We start from the raw sequence: 18720 nt of genomic DNA, 5'->3' as shown, positions 1-18720 counted from the left end.
CTTCTTAATTGTAGATTTGTTGATTCCATTCTGATTTCGGTTTTGGTTTTCATACTCAGTGGCACTGGCAATTTTTATGCTTCTTTTCTATTCTTAGTTCTCTTGTTTGCTTAAAATTCTTCTCATGTCTACTTTCTATAATTCTTGAGAACCTTTGTGTCTGTAAGTGGAAGCATTGACTAGAATTTTTGCCATTTCTGTTCTGCCCTCTAATTCTTATTATCTTAAATGCTTATTTTAAATTTTTACATTTGCACATTCAATTTATTATTTGTCCCATATTATCTTTTTATTCTGTTTTTCTTTACTTTCTTTCTTGGTAGTGCCAGGAATCAAACTTAGGACTTTTTTCTTGCTGGGCAGGTGCTCTACCACTGGACTGGACCCAAAGTCCTCTTTGCTTTTGCTTTAGGTGCCACTCATTTCCATTTTTGCTGGCTTTGGACTTCAGAGCTGTCAGTAGGATGGTTTATTCTCATCCATTGTCATTCTAGTCATGTTTAGGCCCTGCAGTATCTCATCTTCAAAGATGTGCTGTTCATTCTCTCAGATAGTAATAATCTTGAATTCATGGGACAGCTTTCTAGGTTAAAACAGACATAACTATCTAGTAAGACACAGACTAAAGAAATAAGTGATCCAGCTGCGAGGAGGACGGGGGAGGCAAGCCAGGTATAGAGACCAAGAGTAGGAGGAATAACTTTATTAAATTATTTACTTACTTTTGAGGCAGCATTACCATGTAGCCCTTGTTAGGAAATGTGCGAAATGTGAGGGTTACACGCGGGTCCACAAATCACACCATGAGATCGGTTCCACGTGGGAGGTTTATTAAAGGAAGGGGGTTACAGAGAGGGAGATAGAGGGAGGGAGGGAGAGAGACAGACAGAGAGAGGGACAGAGAGAGAGACAGGGAGAGGGCCAGAGCCAGAGAGAGAGAGAGGAAGAAGAGAGAGAGAGAGGGGAGGGCCCCAGTTCTCTTATAGGTGACCCAGGGACATGCGCAGGTAGTTCTAGGTGACCAGCAGGTGGTCTAGGTGTCTTCACAACAGCCTGATAACCGGTCTATCAGGTCCCTTGGGGCTGGCCATAGAAGTGCCTGCTTACTGATTCCAACAGCCCTAAAATAATAGCTATGGCAAGGACACATGCTTGCTCCCTGATTTCAGATGTCAGCAGGTGGAACTTGAAAGTTTGTGTCTCGCCTCCTCAAGCTGTGGTACCTAACTACCACCGGGACTTCAGCTTTCTTAAGCCTGACTTTGGCATTCGTGCAGTGATAGGTTAAAAATCCTCACTTTGATGCTTTCCCATCATTGGCTCGCGATGCTTCCTTTTTGGGGACAGCAGGGTGATAAGGCGTCTCGCACAAGATCCTACCTGGCCATTCTCTGTTTATGACAGATCCCAATCAGAGTGGCTCTGTCAACATAGCAGTTATATTTACCACTTGATAATGAGATGTTCTGGGAGCTGCTGTGGGACGAAAGGAGAACCATGCTTCACTTTGTAGATCATTTGATTTTAGCGGCTATAAAAAGAGAATGCTTCCTCAAGCGTCAAACGTTTCTAAGGAGAAGTCCTGCCATCAGCAGCGTCTCCATCAGTCCCAGTGTTATTCTCATTTGCAGAGGACACATGTCCTGAGTGTTAGGGGTGGCACCTGAGTACGGCAGGAGCTCAAGCAGTGTCACATCCATAGCCAAGTGCAGAGACAAACACGTGCACCTATGCTTCCAGCTCGCTGCCACAGCTAGCCCCGTTTCCTCTCATGGAGTACAGGATGCGGTGTAGGGAATGCCTCAGAAGGGTGAGCGTGTAGAGCAGGAAGAGGGTGGAGAGATTGGGCCAATTAACCATCAAGACAGTTTCCCAAAATACCCACCGTCCAACTTGGTCTAGATAATTCCAAAGTTGTTCCTGTCTTCCCAGATGAGACTCTGGGATGTGGTGAATTTCATTTAGGATGAACCATTGTACTGCCTGCAGTGCTCATGCAGAGCCCTGCGTGAATGCTGTTTTCCTCAGGCAGGGGGCTTTTGAAAAGCAACTTTCTCAGTGATCGTTGCAGAGCTTAGACGCAAATAAAAACCCCTCTTTTGGGCTGACAGTTTGCCACATTACACGGGAATGGTTGGGAAGAAGTCTCACTGAGTGTGTTTGAACTATTGCCAGGGCAGGTTGGCAAAGGGAATTGTGTGTGTCAGTCATTCTCTACCTGACGGAGTTAGCTTTGCTGATTGGTTTCATGCCTCATTGCTTGATGCTAAGATTAGGAATATGACTTCAAATAGTGCTGAGTTGCTGGAGGAAACGTTTTTCTATGACTAATTTAATGTGCTGTTTCAGGCAATCCATTATATAGAACCCAGATTCCTGATTTATGTCTTTCTCTGCACATGAGAAAACTTGTTATTCAGATTTCATATTAGTGAATGTTTTCCCATTGCCTTGATGCTATTGGATCATTTGTTCCTCTCATCTTGGAATAAGAGGAAAGTCAGGTCACCTGGCATTTAAATAGCAGGTGAGTTGAAAGCCAATGGTAGAGATACTGTTTTGTTACACATTGAACAGATCTCTGTTTATTGGGCTGGATTCAGAAAGAGGAGTTGGCTGGTCTTAGAGCTCTTATGTTATCAACAGTGCCTGTCTTCTCTATCTTCTAACAATGAGAATCAAATGTAGAACATTTAGATGCTGCTACTGTGGAGGGTATAGGGACACTGAGGACCAAAAGCCACAGATAATGCTGCTGTGCCAAGAAATCAGATTGGAAAGTTAGGAAACAACATGCATCATCACCATCATCACCATCATCACCACCATCATCAACATCATCATCACCACCATCATCAGCACCATCAGCACCACCATCATCACCAATGCAAATTTTTTTGAGAAGTAACTCCCATTAACTTTAGAAATAATTGTGGGTTATGTGAATATGTTTTGTTGGGAAAAGCTGTTTAAGAGAAGTTCATTGTAAAAGCAACCTGAGACATCTGTAACTTATAGATTTGCAAAATTGATAGCCCTGGCGGTAGATTCAATAATGTAAGTTGCATCTAAGACTACCAAGGGGAACATGTTGTGAATTAGCAAAGGGGGCCATATTGTGAAATACTGTTCCAACTACAGGCATCTGGGTCCTGGGCCAAGAGGAATTTGCTGATGATGAAGTTCCCACATAACATCAAGTCAAGTTCTGGCTTTGTTACTATAATCCACAAGTTTTGACACGTGTACACTCCTTTCCACTTGGAAAGGTGTGCTGTATGGCGTGAACCTGGGTGGGTCGAAATTCTGTTATGTAAGTGAGGAGAACCTCAACAGCAGCCTTGATTTCATACCCGTTCTCTAAGCAGCTGGGTGAGTAGTCTAAGAAATCTGAGCCTTGATGTTTAGAGACTAATCCTCAGAATGCTACTGGGCATTGGAAAAGCTCGGTTTCTATTGTCAGAAGATGGGAGTAAGTCAATGTACTTAAACTTCATAAGATCCTCTTAAAAAGTTAAGGTTGTAGATGAACTCACGCCATGAGTGGTAGATGAGAGGGAGAAAGTGTTCTTTGAATAATGCTGTTCCCCATGACTTCTCTGTTGGGCTGGAATTGTTTTACTGTTCTGTCCTGGGGAATGTGCAAATAGCTAGTATGGTGATGGCTGAGACAGGGAATGCTCTCATTCAGACAATTCAGGGACAAAAGATCCAGACTGAGGAGAATTTGCCTTGAGGTTAAACATAAAGGTTAGGGCCCAGACTTTCTCCCATCACCCACAAAGGCCTCTTTCTCCATGGTTTACAAATCCTGAGCCTGTAATAAGACTACAAGCAGCCTCACTTCTTAAATATTAAGAATTTATAATGCATTGAGTTGGCTGTTGTGGGGTAGATAATTTAAGGTTTCACGTGTGATTCCTGGTTGAAAAATCAGCAACGTGAGAACAGTTTTCAAAGAGTGAAGAAGTAAATGTGTTCTTTTATGAAGACACTAGTTCTTACTTGTAGCCATATATCCTGCAACAGTGTTAGCCTTAATGTTCGGTTGCGTTCTTTCCTCATTTGATTCAATTCTGGATTTAATATGCTTTTTTTTCTTTTCTTTTCTTTCTTTTTTTTTTTTTAAAGAAAGGTGAGATGTAGGTGGACCTGGTGTTACATGCTTAGAATTCCAGTACTTGTGAGTTAGGGACAATAGGGACCTGAGTTCAAAGTCAGCCTGGGCTAGTCAGAGAGATCCTGTCTCTGAAGAAATACACACATCCATAAGACATATGTGATGCATATATAATGTGATATATAATATATATTATATATTATATTAAAATAGATATATAATATATAGATATATAATATCTATATTATATATGTTATATATGACATATATAATATATACGTGATGCATATATATTATATATAATATATACATACTTATACATACATAATACATATGTGATACATATGTAGCATATGTGTAATACATATATATACTCATACATACATATACATGCATAATTAGGCTTTGATGTTGGAGAAGCTGGCTTTTCCTGCACTACTCATGGAGCATTACTGGATTTTTCTGCCTTCTCATGCACTTTACCACCAATTTGTTCACAATTTTTGTCATATAGTATAATACATTTGATATAATATCAAAATTGTTCTATACCTAAAATTGCTTACATTGATGACTGTTAAAATAGTGTTTTGATTATTGTTTTGAGATGATATCTGTAACTTACTTTCATCAAAATTTTGCCGTTTCTGTGAGTCTTAAATACATTAAATAAAAACGCAAACAATTAGAGTGGTAGAATGGCCTGGATCTGAGCATGCCCGTGTGATTAAACATGTGCTGGGAATATCCACAGACAGCTCAAGCCAGCCCAGTATTTTCTTGAAACTCTGCTGTGAGTATATCCTCATAGATATGGAAGGGTAACTGCAGCTGGGTTACTGCTCCCGGGAAGTGTGTGAACTAGAAGAAAGCCAAAACAATGTGCTAAAAATCACAAGCATCAACACCGGGTTAAATGCACAGTTCCTTAAGGAATCAAATAAAACTTTGTTTTAAAACTTGGATGTGAAATGTCCTCGCAGACTCACGTGTGTGAACACCTGCTCCTCAGTGCTTGGCATGGTTGTGGGAGATTGTGGAACCTTTAAGAGGTAGAGTTCTGCAGGAGGAAGTGGGTACCTGGGGCCAGGAGTGGCCTTGAAGGTTCTGGCTTGAGTGATAGCTTAATTGACTTCTTTCTGCCTCCTGACCACAGAGGTCTTACACTGAGCCACCTACTACTTCCACAATTAGAGCCGTGAGCCCCTCTCACATCCATGCCTTCCTTGAGATTATGGACTGTATCCCTTCAAACTGTGAGCCAAAATAAATGGTTTTTCGTGTAGCTTCTAGCCAGGTGTTTGCCTACAGCAATAAGAAAAGCAAATAAAACAGTGTGTTTATTGGAAGAATGTAAGAGCCAAGCTAGTTGAAAGGGGGCATAGCTGTGTGTTGGAAGTTACCAGGTGAGGGGGCAGAAAGGACAGAGGAGAGCTCATCACACAGTGGAAAGGCCATTGGAACCAGCTAAGGCCTACAAAGCAATATTGCATGAGGTTTGGGGATGGGAGAGGTTAGATGACCCTGGACAGTGTGACTGATGTGACCATGTCACAGCAGTGTCACTGGTCATGTGATATGGTCCAGCATATCACAGAGTTTGGGGCCTGCTCCCCATACATGTAAGGCTGGAGAAGAGGGGTGATCTATACAAATGTGCTTGACGTGCAGTCTATGGGCCTTTAAGGAGGGTCACAGCGGAGAATGGCAAAGTAGGGTACAGTACTTACTGCTGTCAGCTTGGACAAAAAACTCTGAAAACTGAAGGGAAGAAGGGAAGGTGAGCCAGTCGGACTTTTTAGATTTCTGTTTTTTTGAATCCAGCTCTCATTTAGTCCAGACTGGCCTTGAAATTGCTGTGTGTGTGTGTGTGTGTGTGTGTGTAAAATGCTGAACTCCTGTTCCTTCTGCTTCCACCCCCCAAGTCTGTGATTGCAGGCTTGCATCCTCACACCCAGATGTAGTCTGGTTACTTTTAAAGGTGAAGTTTGAGTCACGAAGTGCAGACAATAAACTGGAAGCACAGATAAAACCTGTGAGCAGATAGATGTCTGGGGTAACGAGTGTGTGAAGGGGGTAAGGTCCATTCATGTGACATCTTCCCTCACATCCATTTCCATAGCAGGCCTGGCAGAATGGCTATGTGAGAACATTTTGGGCCAAAGTTCTGAAAAATCTCTCAAAAACATCACCCTCAGAAGGAGAACAAGGACAGGAGTAGCGTGAAGAGAGGATGCCAATGAGGCATAAACGATAGGCCAGCAGCTATGAGAAGTGGGAAGCGTGTTTGGTTAGGCGTGTTTGGGTAGACATCTAGGAGGGGGTCACAGGGCCAGAGTGCTAGCTAAGTTGGGGCCCTATCTATACAGAGCTCCCAATCCATCTAGTGAAATAGCAGAGAGGAGAGGACAGGTTGAGTCTAGTCTTGGGACTGTATGGGCATGACTTTATAGAGGAATTGATGTCAAACCCAAGTAACGGAACCAAAGTAATGGGCAGTATGTGGGTACAAGTCAGGTGATGAGCAGCGGGGAAGCATGCATCTAAGGCAAATGAGGGAAATAAAGGGAGCCAATAGGGAAATGTGATTTGTCATGGGTTTTAGCCTGGTACTGTGAAAACACACGGGTTGGATATTCCTTTCTCTGAAGTAGTAACCAATTGCCTCAGAATTACTAATGACTAATTTTTCAATTTCCAACTGATGTGTCCTGCATATTTTAATGATACATTTAAAAATCGCTGAGTGTCACCCTTGTTCTGTTTTCTCTTTGGCTTCCCTCCCCTTCCCTAGCTTAAGCTGTTCTCTAAAGTTCTTGGTATTTGGTGTTTCTTTTAACTTTATTTATTTATTTATTCTTTTAATTTTAAATAAGTATGTTTCCATCTTATTCAGTAGCTGTAAGTGAATGTTCAAATACTAAAATGCTGTTGGTACATTTGTGTTTATCATACATTCAGCTTTTTAACAAGTTTTTCTGATTTAACAATTTTAAATAGTTTCCTTTATCTACAAGATATTTGATTCCACCCACAAAGATGCTTGTCATCTTCTTTATAAAAATCACTTCTTTAAATATTTTTCTCATTAGAGCTGCCAGAACATTCAATAATAGTTGTAAAATGAGTATCATTTTTCCAGGCTTTAAGGGAATTCCTTAAGTTATACTGTTGGTATAATGTTCTTGCAGAATGTATATAATTTACCCTTGATCATTCAAATGCTGATTTCTTTACCCCACTATCTGGTTTCAATCCTGACATTGCATTGTGATACTTATTCTAAGCATCACCTGTGTCAAGTTTGTGTAAGCATGCCACCATTTCTTCTCTGTATTGCCAATAAAAACAACCAGCCAATGTTGTGCAATGGAGAGAATAGGGTGGGACATGCTGGTCTGGAGGGGAGGAGAAAGAAATAAGTGGGAGGAGAGATTCGAAAGGAGACGATCTGGAAACACCAGGAGAGATGAACTGGACCCAAGATATGACTAAGAAGCAAATATAATGTGGGGAATCTGAATGGGAGGAAGCTTTGCAGGCTTGGAGGTTTAGGATGGAGTAATTATTGCCAAGCATTGTGCTCTAGATTAGTTAAGTAAATCCTAGTCTCTGTGTGGTGATTTGGGTATACAGCTGGTTTAGGAATAACCAGTTTAACTAAAAGATAAATCAGTAATAAAAATTAATAATCATAAACATTCTTTAATCTTATATATAATATTAAGTGTTTTGAGATAGATAGCTCTTCTCATGATAAAGCAATCATTTTCTATTTCTAGTTTTTATCTATCTATCTATCTATCTATCTATCTATCTATCTATCCATCCATCCTTAGGAATTCATATGTGAATACTGTATTTACATCATTACCACACTTCTCTCTTCCTCTTTTTCTTTTTTTTTTTTTTTTTGACACAGGGTTTCTCGGTGTAGCCTTGGTTATCCTGGACTCACTTTGTAGATCAGGTCGGCCTTGATTTCACAGTGATCCACCTGCCTCTGCCTCTCTGAGTGCTGGAATTAAAGGTGTACATCCCCACGCCCAGCTCCCCTTCCTCTTTCATCTCCTCTTATGTCTCCCATTTCCTCTCAAACTTATGGCCTTTCCTTTAACTATTTCTTATTTAATATATATACATATATGTGTGTGTGTATGTATATAGACACATACCTGCCAAGTCCACTTAGTGTTGGTCATATGTATATGTGTTTAGAGCTGACTGTTTGGAATCATGGAGTCCATCAGCGTCTGTCCGCTTGCCTCTGGATAAAACTGATTCTCCTCTCTCTGCATCCATTGATTGAGGCTGTCTATCTTGGAGAGGGACTTTGTGAGATTTCCCATCATGTCAGCAACTCAACTGGTGTCGTCATTATCCTTATGCAGGTCTTGTCTAGGTACCATCTTGCTGAGATTTCATGGGTGCAAAGTTCCCTGTCACATCATCCCCTACAACACGCTAAGATACTGTTCTCTGGCTTTACATTTTTTCCACCCCATCTTCTATGCTTCTCCCTGAGCCTCAGGTATAGGGTTTGTAATGTAGAGGTATGGGCCGAGGTCAGACATCCCACCTTCTCTTGTTCTCTGTATTTTGACCGGTTCCTGCTCTCTGCAGTACTCGCCATCTGCTGCAAAGGCAGCTTTTTTATGGGTGCTGAGAGCTACACTCACGAGCTACAGTGCACGAGCTCTAGTTTTACAGGATTCCGAGGACTGGTAGACAGCATTGCTTAGGACTTCTTGATCTTTAAACCACCTAGTCTCTTCGTAACCATCGTGAAATACTCTAAATATGCCTAGTGTCTGAAGAGAGCAATGGTGCACACGCAACTTCATCTCATTTTAACAGCACCACTTGCCATTTCCTTAATTGCTGTTGAATAAGACACATTCAAGAACGTGAGAGGCCTGTTCCGATCTTGGTGCATAGCCACAGTCACCCCTGTTCATTCATTGATGGTTAGGGCAGCTGTCGTGCCATGGGTCTGTTCCTGAGATCTCTGTTATTTCTTATTACCTTCTGTTTCCATAACTAATTTCCTATTCAGGATTTTGTCATATAAATCACGCTGCCTTTTAATGGTTAACACCTAAGTCTCAGTACTGTGTACAAGGAATCTTTCTACTGCATTCATTTTGTTTTCCAAATATTTCTTGGGTATTACATAAATATGACTTCCATATTTATTGAAATTAGGTTATATCATCATATAAATTCTGTAGACATTGATAGAAAGTGATTCTTGAACATCTGTTTCCTTGAGTCTTCTTTTATGTCAAAGTTTGCACACCATGATTGACAGTGAGGAAATGCGAAACACATTTTCCTCTCTGCTTATGTTAACATACATTTCACAGATTAAAGTAAACATGGACCTAAATGTTCTGTTCCATCTATTTAAGTATGGTGCTTTAAGGGGAGATTTTTATTTTTATGTTCAGATGGACACCCTTGATTTTCAATGTGGCAAGCCTTCTCTGATCCGTATACCTTTATTAAGGCTTCAAAGAAGGATGGGGAGGGTATGTAGAGTTTGCTGGTTAAAAAACTTTGAAATGCTCAGACTAGCACTTTCTTTATCTTTGTGATCTTTGTGTCCTCGGTATGTGGTGTTATTAGGAGAAAATTCTGCACTGGGAGCTCAGTGGACCAGGTGCGCCCCACTCATCCCCAGGAAGGGAACTGAAGCCAAGGAACGGTGAAAAGCAGGGTGCTTAAGAGGTCCAGTGACTCCAAGTTCCTCTTCAGAGTTCTTCAGGGGCTTTGGTTTTATATAGCAGAAGGCTTGAGCAAGGGGCCAGGGATGCTCTCTATTAAGCAACCCGATGAGTAAGGTTTGGGTTATCATAGTCTAGGCCAGTGGTTCTCAGCCTTCCTAATGCTGTGGCTCTTTAAGACAGGTCCTCATGCTGTATGACTCCAATGCTAAAACTGTCCAGATCAGGAGGACTGGGGATTTGAAACATATACTCATAGGTCTGTATTCTCTTTCGAAAGTATTATAAGATTGTGTTTATGTGTCAGCCGTCACCTGATTTTCAGTTTTGTCCCAGTTGAGCCAATGGGGCCTTTAGTAAGGATTTGAGGCTGTAATTGTTCTCTCTGTCTTTCTCATTCATTCCCTTCATCTTCTGTTCTTCCATCACTCCATCCCCTTCTCTGTGATAACGGAGTCTGTACTCTTATTAAGTAAGTCAGGTGATAGAAGATGGATTATTGCTGCAAATAGTTATGATTAAAGCCCTGCAGTTCTGGAAGGTGGCTATTTAATTTTAGTAGAAATAACTTCTGGCAAGGAAAATGGCTCAAGCCTTTGGGACTTCTCAGTGAGAGTAGCATACATGGGTCTCATAGACAATCCAGGTATGGCGGACTTGCCCTGCTAGGAAGGCCTGACTGCAGGATGGAGAAGGGGCAACAGTTATGATATACTCCAAGGTAACTGACAGGTAGCTTGGCCTCTGTCCCAGCCTGCATCAGATGGTGCACAAGCCCCTTGAATTCCACTGTCGTATTCAGTGCTGTGTGGTGTCCTGCTTGCTGCAATACAATACCCTTATGAAAGCAGTTTGGGGGAGAAAAAGTTGATTTTATCTTACACTGTCAGGTTATAGTCCATCATTGGAGGGTCTTGAAACACGTCAATGAGAGTGGAGCAGAGAGACATGGATGTCTGCTCAGCTCACCCTGTCTACACACATGCAGTCCAGGATCTAAGCCCAGGGAATGGTGCCACCACAGTGGGTTGGGTTTTCCCACCCCATTTAACCTAGTGAAGACAATTCCACACGAGATACCCACACGCCAACTGGATCTTTAAAAAAAAAAAAAGTCCCCTATTAAGATTCTCTTTTCAGGTAATTCCAGATTGTATCGGGTTGACAGATGTAGATAGTAACCACCAGAGAATGAAAAGAAAAAAAAAAAAGACAAGTTACAGTGTTTGCCAGCTTCTATGATGAAAATATGAAAATATTCCCGCTAGAGATGGTTTCAGACTGTCACGGTGAACTCAGCAGACTTGGAAAATACCTGACAATTTAAAAGTTCTCATCCCAGGCTGACTCTGGGTACCACAGAGCCCTGCTCCCAGCCTTCCAAGATCCTGTGCCACCGTATTCAAGAGATTGTCTCAAACACAGTCTTCTTGTTCCCTGAGCATTCTGGAGCCAGATCAGAGTGTTCCCTGTCAGTGTTGTTAGCCACATCTAAGCCATATTGAAAACCTTGATTTCTTCAAGGTGACACTGAGTATGAACTCCTTGTTTTAGGGGTTCAAGCCAAGCTAATTCACAGCTTGTATGGTTATCTCATCTTGTAAGACAGCACTAGTCCACCCTGAGGTGACGTCAGCATTGCTGACTGATGTGAGGAGGTCAGAAATCAAAACTGTTGTAACTATCAGTATTTTAAAAGTTTCATCTGCTCTTCTTGCATAGTAAATGGAGAACTGTAATATGAAGCTTATACATCATCATTTAATCAGGTCCATAGCCAGTGGTAAGGAAGTTTGGAGTCCGTGTGTGTGTGTGTGTGTGTGTGTGTGTGTGTGTGTGTGTGTGTGTGCGTTCCTCGGGCTTTTCCTTTTTTTTCTTAAACAAATAATTCTGTGTTTTGTTTGTTTATTGCCCATTTGCTTTCTAAAGAGAGAGGGAGAAACCAGGCCTGGAGTTGGATGGTGGAGATGTGGGGAAGATCTGGGAGGAGATGAGGAAGGAGGGAATTGTAACCACACTATAGTGTATAAAATATTTTCAATAAAAAAAATCATTAAATCTGTAATTGAAAAAAAAAAAAGTAGAGCCATCAGAGGATTGTTTAAGCATCCCCGGCTCTCTTTCAGGTGGTCCTGTTTTCCAGGCTACTTTGATACTGTTGTAACTATCAGTATTTTAAAAGTTTCATCTGCTCTTCTTGCATAGTAAATGGAGTAAGCTCCCTGGGCCCTTCTCATTCCTCCCTGGGCAATTTTCATTCCTCCCTGGGCAGCGTTCCTCCTGTGGTGCTTGACAGGGCTCTCGTAAGCAAGGGTGCCTGGGAGAGGTCAATGCTCAGACTGTGAGGAATCAGCACCCTCCGAGGTTTTCCTAGCGCTGGGAGCCGGGCGGATTCTTCACCTGACTCTGGCATTCTAGCTGGGCTCCCAGTTCTCACCCCTCTGAACAGAGCAGATGTGAACTCCGGGGTCCTTACAGCTCTAGGAGGCTTCTGAGGCTGCACCTCACTGACAGGGCCCTGGGAGGACAAGAACTTCACTTGCTCCTGCTCATTTTCTCATCTGCCACGAGATCACCTCAAAACCCGAAGAAAACAGTTATAGACAGTTTCATTACATAAAATAGAAAAGCACAATTAGGATAGAATTTTTAAAATAAAGAGTGTCCTCGTATATGTGTGTAGACACAATATGTTTTAGGTGTTTTAAGTGATTATTAGTGATTTGCAGTGTTGTTGGTTTGTTTTCACTTTTTTTTCTCAGCACAATTTGTATTTTTGTTTGTCACTGTCATCACAACTAGTAGGTATAACTTTGAGAAGCAGGATATGACTGTAATCTGCAAGTCTCTCCAGTTGGAAAGGAAAGGAATAGAGGATTTTTTTTTTTTCAGTATGGAAGCCTTGTTGATGGGATGGACATATTTAACCAAGTACTCAAAGAAAAGTCATCTTTATGGGGATAAACTGGGATAAGCTGATGTCATGGGACTTCCGGGGACGACAGGCTGAGAAGGGTGTGGTGTTCCCATCAACCTGGCTCGAACGTACAGTACAGCTGGGGAACAGGATAACAAGCGCCTGCCCTTCAGAGGTGGAAAGGTGAGGAGGCAGGAGATAATCGGAGAGAATGAGGAGACTTGCCAGTCAAGCGCAGTGTGTGCTCTTGACTTGACTCCAGCAGTGGGGAAAACGTGCAAAAGACGGTTAAAGGGACGGCTGCCAAAACCCGCGTGTAGACTGTAAGCTCAGTACTAATCCCTGTCCACGTGGACCTGCCCGAGCTTGATAGCTGTGCTGTAGGTATTTGGGAGAGTGTCTCTTCGATGAAAGGAAACAACAAAAGAACACAGGGGAGAGTGGGCCGGGGGCAGGGCAGAGCGATGCTGCCACGCTGTGATGGAGGAGACAGGAAGGCAGGGGTCAGTTTGCTGAGGCTCCTCCCATGGCAAGCTCCCAGTGAGGCTCCACTGTGATGATTGACTGTCAACGTGACAGAATCCAGAATCCCTGGAGATGTGCCTCTAGGCATCCATGATAGGTTCATCTCCATTACATTAGTTGAGGTAGGAACCCCCCCCCCGCAAACACACACACACTGATAGGTTCATTCCCGGGCTGGACTCTGGGACTGGATACTTGGAGAAAGGGCGCTGAACATCAAAAGCATCCCGTGTTCTCTACTTCTCGATTGTGGGTATAATGTCACCAGCTGCTTGATTTCCCTGCTGTGAGGGATACCCCCAAACCGTGAGCTGAAATAAACTCTCCCATCAGTTGTTCCTGTCTGGGTATTTTATCACAGAACTGTGAAAACATAGTCAGACCCCTCCAAACTTTGTGCCTCGCCGAGGACCTAGTCTTCAGCATGCAGATCTTTGTTGGACACTCACAAGATAACACTCACCTTCCTTGGCCCTACCAAAGTGTGGTCACTTTTCAGTTTCTTTCTCTCCAAGAAGCATTCTTGTTATCCATGCCAGAATCTAAGCCTCACATTTTCCATTTTTCTCCTTGTGAACAGCCTTGTGTTTGGAGCTAAAATGACAGTGACAGTACCAAAGCGGATCCTTCCTGCAGACAGTTGAAAGCCTGGCAGCAGCTCCTTCAGCGCAAACCTCTTAACACTGAAAAGAGCATTTATAATGTGGCCTTTGTTACTCCCCTTCCTTTATCTACTTGAAACACACACATTCTTCAGCACTCAGGCATTTTTTTTCTCAGTTTCTCAAAGATGATACATTTTTTTCTCCATTATTTCCCCTGATATTCTCTTTCTTTGGTTCTTCAATTCTGTCATGAGCACCCTTCTTTTTGAAAGCTAAGTAACTTCTATTCAGTTTTTGGTCACCACTTAGGGATCACTTGTGTATGGCTTCTCTCATTCTCCTAAGTCCATGAGCACCAAGAACATTCTCTGGACCCTGGGACCCCTTCACACCTGTGCACATCAGCGCCCCCCCCCCACATGCTTAGTGCTCATCACCGAGTCGGGCAAATAGCAGGTGCTCAGGGCTGTCTCCCAAGGAGCATGGATGGAGAAGAGCCCTTTCCTCCCGTCAGCTACCTGTTTGCCTGGTGAATCAGAAGGGCTCTCGGAGACCATGCATCCAAAATGCTGAATACAGCATGTGATTGGCTTAGGGCTACCTCTTGTAACCCGCTACTCTTCCCGTGTGCGTTACATGTAACTTCATGTGACTTCAACATGCCACTTGGTTCTTTGCCTTAAAGCACCCAAATAAGTCATTTTCTGTGTTGTGACCACAGCCAGAATTTACCTCCCTGTACTGACAGCCTCCTTCCCTTCATGAGGAGCACCCCAGTCCTTCCACGTGAAAAGTTGCCTTATGCTGTGCGTGCTGTTTTTCCTGTCAGCTTTGTGACAAATGGCACCCGAGGGTGGTTGGAGCATTCCAGAACACAGTGAAGACCATTGTGTGATAGTAATGTCATTTGCTTGGTTATTAGGTTATATACCAATAGACAAAATACCTTGATTTTCTGGTCTTTGCTTGCATGCACTGTAACTGATAACTAGTGGTAAACAGTAGTGGTTGTTTTTGTTTTTGTTTTGTTTTGCATTAGCTGAGCTTTATTGCACAATGGAGTACGATGGGATTTTCTAAACACCTTCGTGTGGTACTTTAGTTAGTTATTGCACCTTGAGGACATGTGCGACAACAAACCCTCTTAGCAGCCAAGGAAGCAACCTGGAAGATCCCTGTGTCTGATGGGTAGCTGTCATACATTGACAAACTTTACCGAGTTCGCCACTTCCTGTGACATTCAGTGCTGAGTCCTGATTCTTGGCGGCAGTTACCAGTGTGGAGCTGCCTTGCTGCTTCTCAGTTCCCAGTACCTGCTGTGGGGCCCAGAGCTCCTCAGAAAGCGTGTGCTCACAGCATTCTTCTGACACAAAGACAGAGGAGGCTTCTGCAGCTCTCATTACTGGTCCAACAGAACTACAAAAAAAATTTATAGAACACAAAAAAAGTAGCCATGATCTTTGACTACCATCACAAAACAGCTGAAGAACAGCAACAGAAGAAGGAACCCCAATATAACATCCATTTACTTTTTTTTTTTTTTTTTGGTGTTTTGAGACAGTTTCTCTGGGTAGTCTTGGCTGTCCTGGATTTTGTAGACCCTTCTGGCCTTGAACCCCCAGAGATCCAGTTGCCTCTGCCTCTCTGAGAGCTGGGATTAAAAGCATGAACTTCCATGCCTGGCTTCCATTTACGTTTTGAGGAAAAGAAACTTTGAACAAAAGCTCTGGGTTAATTTACCATGGAGGAGACAGAATTATCTATCACAGATGTTGTCTTAGTCAGAATTTCTATTACTGCAATGAAACACCATGACCAAAAAGCAAGTTGGGGAGGAAAAGGTTTATTAAGCTTGCACTTCCACATCATAATCCATCATTGGAGGAAGTCAGGACAGAAACTCAAGCAGGGCAGGAACCTGGAGGCAGAGGCTGATGCAGAGGATGTGGAGGGGTGCTACTCACTGGCTTGCTCCATGTGGCCTGCTCATCCTGCTTTCTTATAGAACCCGGGACCCCCAGCCCTCCCTCACTGATCACTAACTGGGAAAATGGCTTCCAGCTAGGTCTCACGGAGACATTCTCTCAGCGGAGGCTCCTTTGTCTATGTTGACTCTAGCTTGTGTCAAGTTGACACACAAAACCAACCAGCACAGCTGTGTTCCCTGTGCTTCTGGGATTATGGGTGATTCATAATCAAACAGGTATAGATGATACTTGAGCGATTAGGAAACCAGCAAAGTGGAGCTGCCTACATTGTGATGACTACACATCTTTGAACCTTCAAAATCTTCAGAGCCTCAAATTTTAGCATTTATCTATTTTTTTAATATAATTGGATAAAAAGACATCAATTGCAGCATAGCCTTACTTTTTAGATAATTTGAGTGTATTTGGATATTTTTAATATATCTTTCTGAGCACATTATAAATGGTAATGAAAGTTTTGTAAGTCGATAGCAATTATCAGTGCCTGGGAGAGAGAAGTAGATTGATGAAAATATTGACTCAGTTGGATGCATTAATATCTCGTTTTTCATCATCTGATCAAAGATTCATCAAACATTAGTCGCATGTTATATTTTATTGGAAGAATCGCTTTAAATAGCATTTATTTTTACAGTTGTAATATAGAGGGAGACTTCCCCAGTTGAAATAAACAATTCATGTCTTGCAATAGCTTTTTGGTTGTATTAAACTTGGAATGAAGTGTTTCAAACTATGACTCATTTGTGAACAACTGAATTTTTCCATTTTTGTTTTTCAGGATTTGGAAACATCTCCCCACGAACTGAAGGTGGAAAAATATTCTGTATCATCTATGCCTTGCTGGGAATTCCACTGTTTGGTTTTTTGTTGGCTGGGGTTGGCGATCAGCTTGGAACCATATTTGGAAAAGGAATTGCCAAAGTGGAAGATACCTTTATTGTGAGTACCACAAGCTTCCTACTGCATTTATTTACTGCTAATTTTAAATATATTACCCATTCTAGCACCTTTGATGGGGTGAAAATTTATTGTCATTTACATAATAATTTCTATGCCTCACAGCACGAAGCTCGCTGCATTTGACTTATTTTCATACTTGACTGAAAGAAACTAAAAAATATGTACAAGAAAACAGCATTATAGCCTTCCTCGATTCCACTTGAAGTTCTATGGTGTCTTAATTATATTCTCTCTCTCTCTCTCTCTCTGTGTGTGTTTGTGTGTGTGTGTGTGTGTGTGTGTGTGTGTGTGTAGAAGTAAGAGGGTAATCTCAGGTGTTATTCCTCAAGTATGGTTCAGTTTCTTTTTTGATACAAGGTCTCTAATTGGTCCAGAATTCTCACTGGCTGATTGTCCAGTGAGCTTCTCCAGGCCTGTTTGTTTCTGCCTCTCCAGCAGGGAGATTGCAATCATGTGCCACCGGCAGCTTTGTTGTGGGGGTTCTGTGGGTTGAATAACCATCCCCTCTCTCCTGGTTGCTGTCGGTGTTGCTATCTTGTGTGGTCCACTTGGGAAGGTTGTAATAATAACTAGCAAATACTGAAATGGTAAAACTCAGTCAAGCAAAACTTATCTACAAAATGCCTCAGTTCAGAAGAATCTAACATAGCAACCATGAGAGTGTTTGGGCTCACATTCTATTTAGGAGGAATGTGGAGAAAATTAGGATGCTCTCATTGAAGCCCCCTGGGGTGGGTAGTGGTGGTGGTGCACATGCCTTTAATCCAGTACTGCAGGGGCAGAGGCAGGGTTAAGGCCAGCCTGGTCTACAGAGCGACTTTCTGGACAGGAAGAGTTGGACAAACAATGCTCCCCCGACCCCAAATGATGCTATTATTGAATTTTAAGTGAAAAATAAGAGTCTATGATAGTAAGTTTGTATTCTTGAAGAAAGTCATGGAAGGATAGAATGTTTGCATTTGCACATTGGGTTGGGAATCTTTCACCAGTACTGCAAAGCATTGCGTTTATCATTCAGTCATCTTTTGTCATTTCATATAAGCGTCAGTGAAGCATGTATTTATGGCTCTGCCGGTGAAAGCGAACTCCTGGATCATCATTTCAATTTTAGCATTAGCAACTTTTCCTACTTCAGAGCGAAGCTAGCTCTTTAACATAGTCACTGCTGGAGTGGCTGAGGCATGGTCATTCCAAAATAGGATGTTTCATTTCCTTCTACCTCTCAGACTCTAGTTAGCTATACTCCTCAGCAGGGCAGATTCCGTGTGCGAACTTGGTAATGAGAAATTGCTTGTCCCTACATTCTGCCACATTTTGACTGCCCACCCCATCCTGCAGTGTTTGTGACACCATGTGCCTGCCAGTCATTTACAAACCTCTACGCCTTCCTTCGTGGCGGTGCCGTTCTCCGTGACATGATGCTTGATGCCAAACGCTTTGGAACAACTTTCAAGATATGAGTCTCCTCAAGTCTCTCACTTGAGTTAAAGATGGGGGAAGAGAGAGCTCTCTGTGGTTGCATCCATTCTGTGGTTTTACACGTGTTTATCTCTGGGTAGATCTTACCCTATCATTAAATGGTTTTCATTGCACTTATTTATTTGTATGTGCATATACCATGCTGCCTATGTAGAGGTCAGAAGACAACTTTCAGAAGTTGGCTCTCCTTCCACCATGTGGGTGTCAGGCTTGAACTCATGTCTTCAGGTTTGGTGGCAAGCACCTTTATCTTCTGAGCCATCTCATCATTCCCATCCAGTGGTTTTCACGGGACTATAACCTACAGCTGTTGATGTGTATATGACAGCCAGCCAATAAAAATGCCTGAAAAAGTGTTTTACCAATAGCAAACCCGTGCCTATGTAAAGTAGTGTTATTT

At 42.4% G+C, this 18720-nt stretch overlaps 1 protein-coding gene across 3 annotated transcripts in view; it reads left to right on the top strand.

Annotated features, from left to right (window-relative positions):
• Positions 1-18720, top strand: part of Kcnk2 (potassium two pore domain channel subfamily K member 2) — a 115320-nt gene that overhangs the window by 51362 nt on the left and 45238 nt on the right. For all 3 annotated transcript variants that reach the window (XM_021645321.2, XM_021645320.2, XM_021645322.1), the window contains one exon: positions 16660-16820. In XM_021645321.2, the coding sequence (XP_021500996.1) occupies positions 16660-16820 (161 nt within the window). The remainder of the gene's footprint in view (positions 1-16659; positions 16821-18720) is intronic.

This window comes from Meriones unguiculatus, chromosome 11 (assembly GCF_030254825.1).
Source record: "Meriones unguiculatus strain TT.TT164.6M chromosome 11, Bangor_MerUng_6.1, whole genome shotgun sequence".
NCBI classification, from domain to species: domain Eukaryota; kingdom Metazoa; phylum Chordata; class Mammalia; order Rodentia; family Muridae; genus Meriones; species Meriones unguiculatus.
This window is presented reverse-complemented; position numbering and strand designations above follow the sequence as displayed.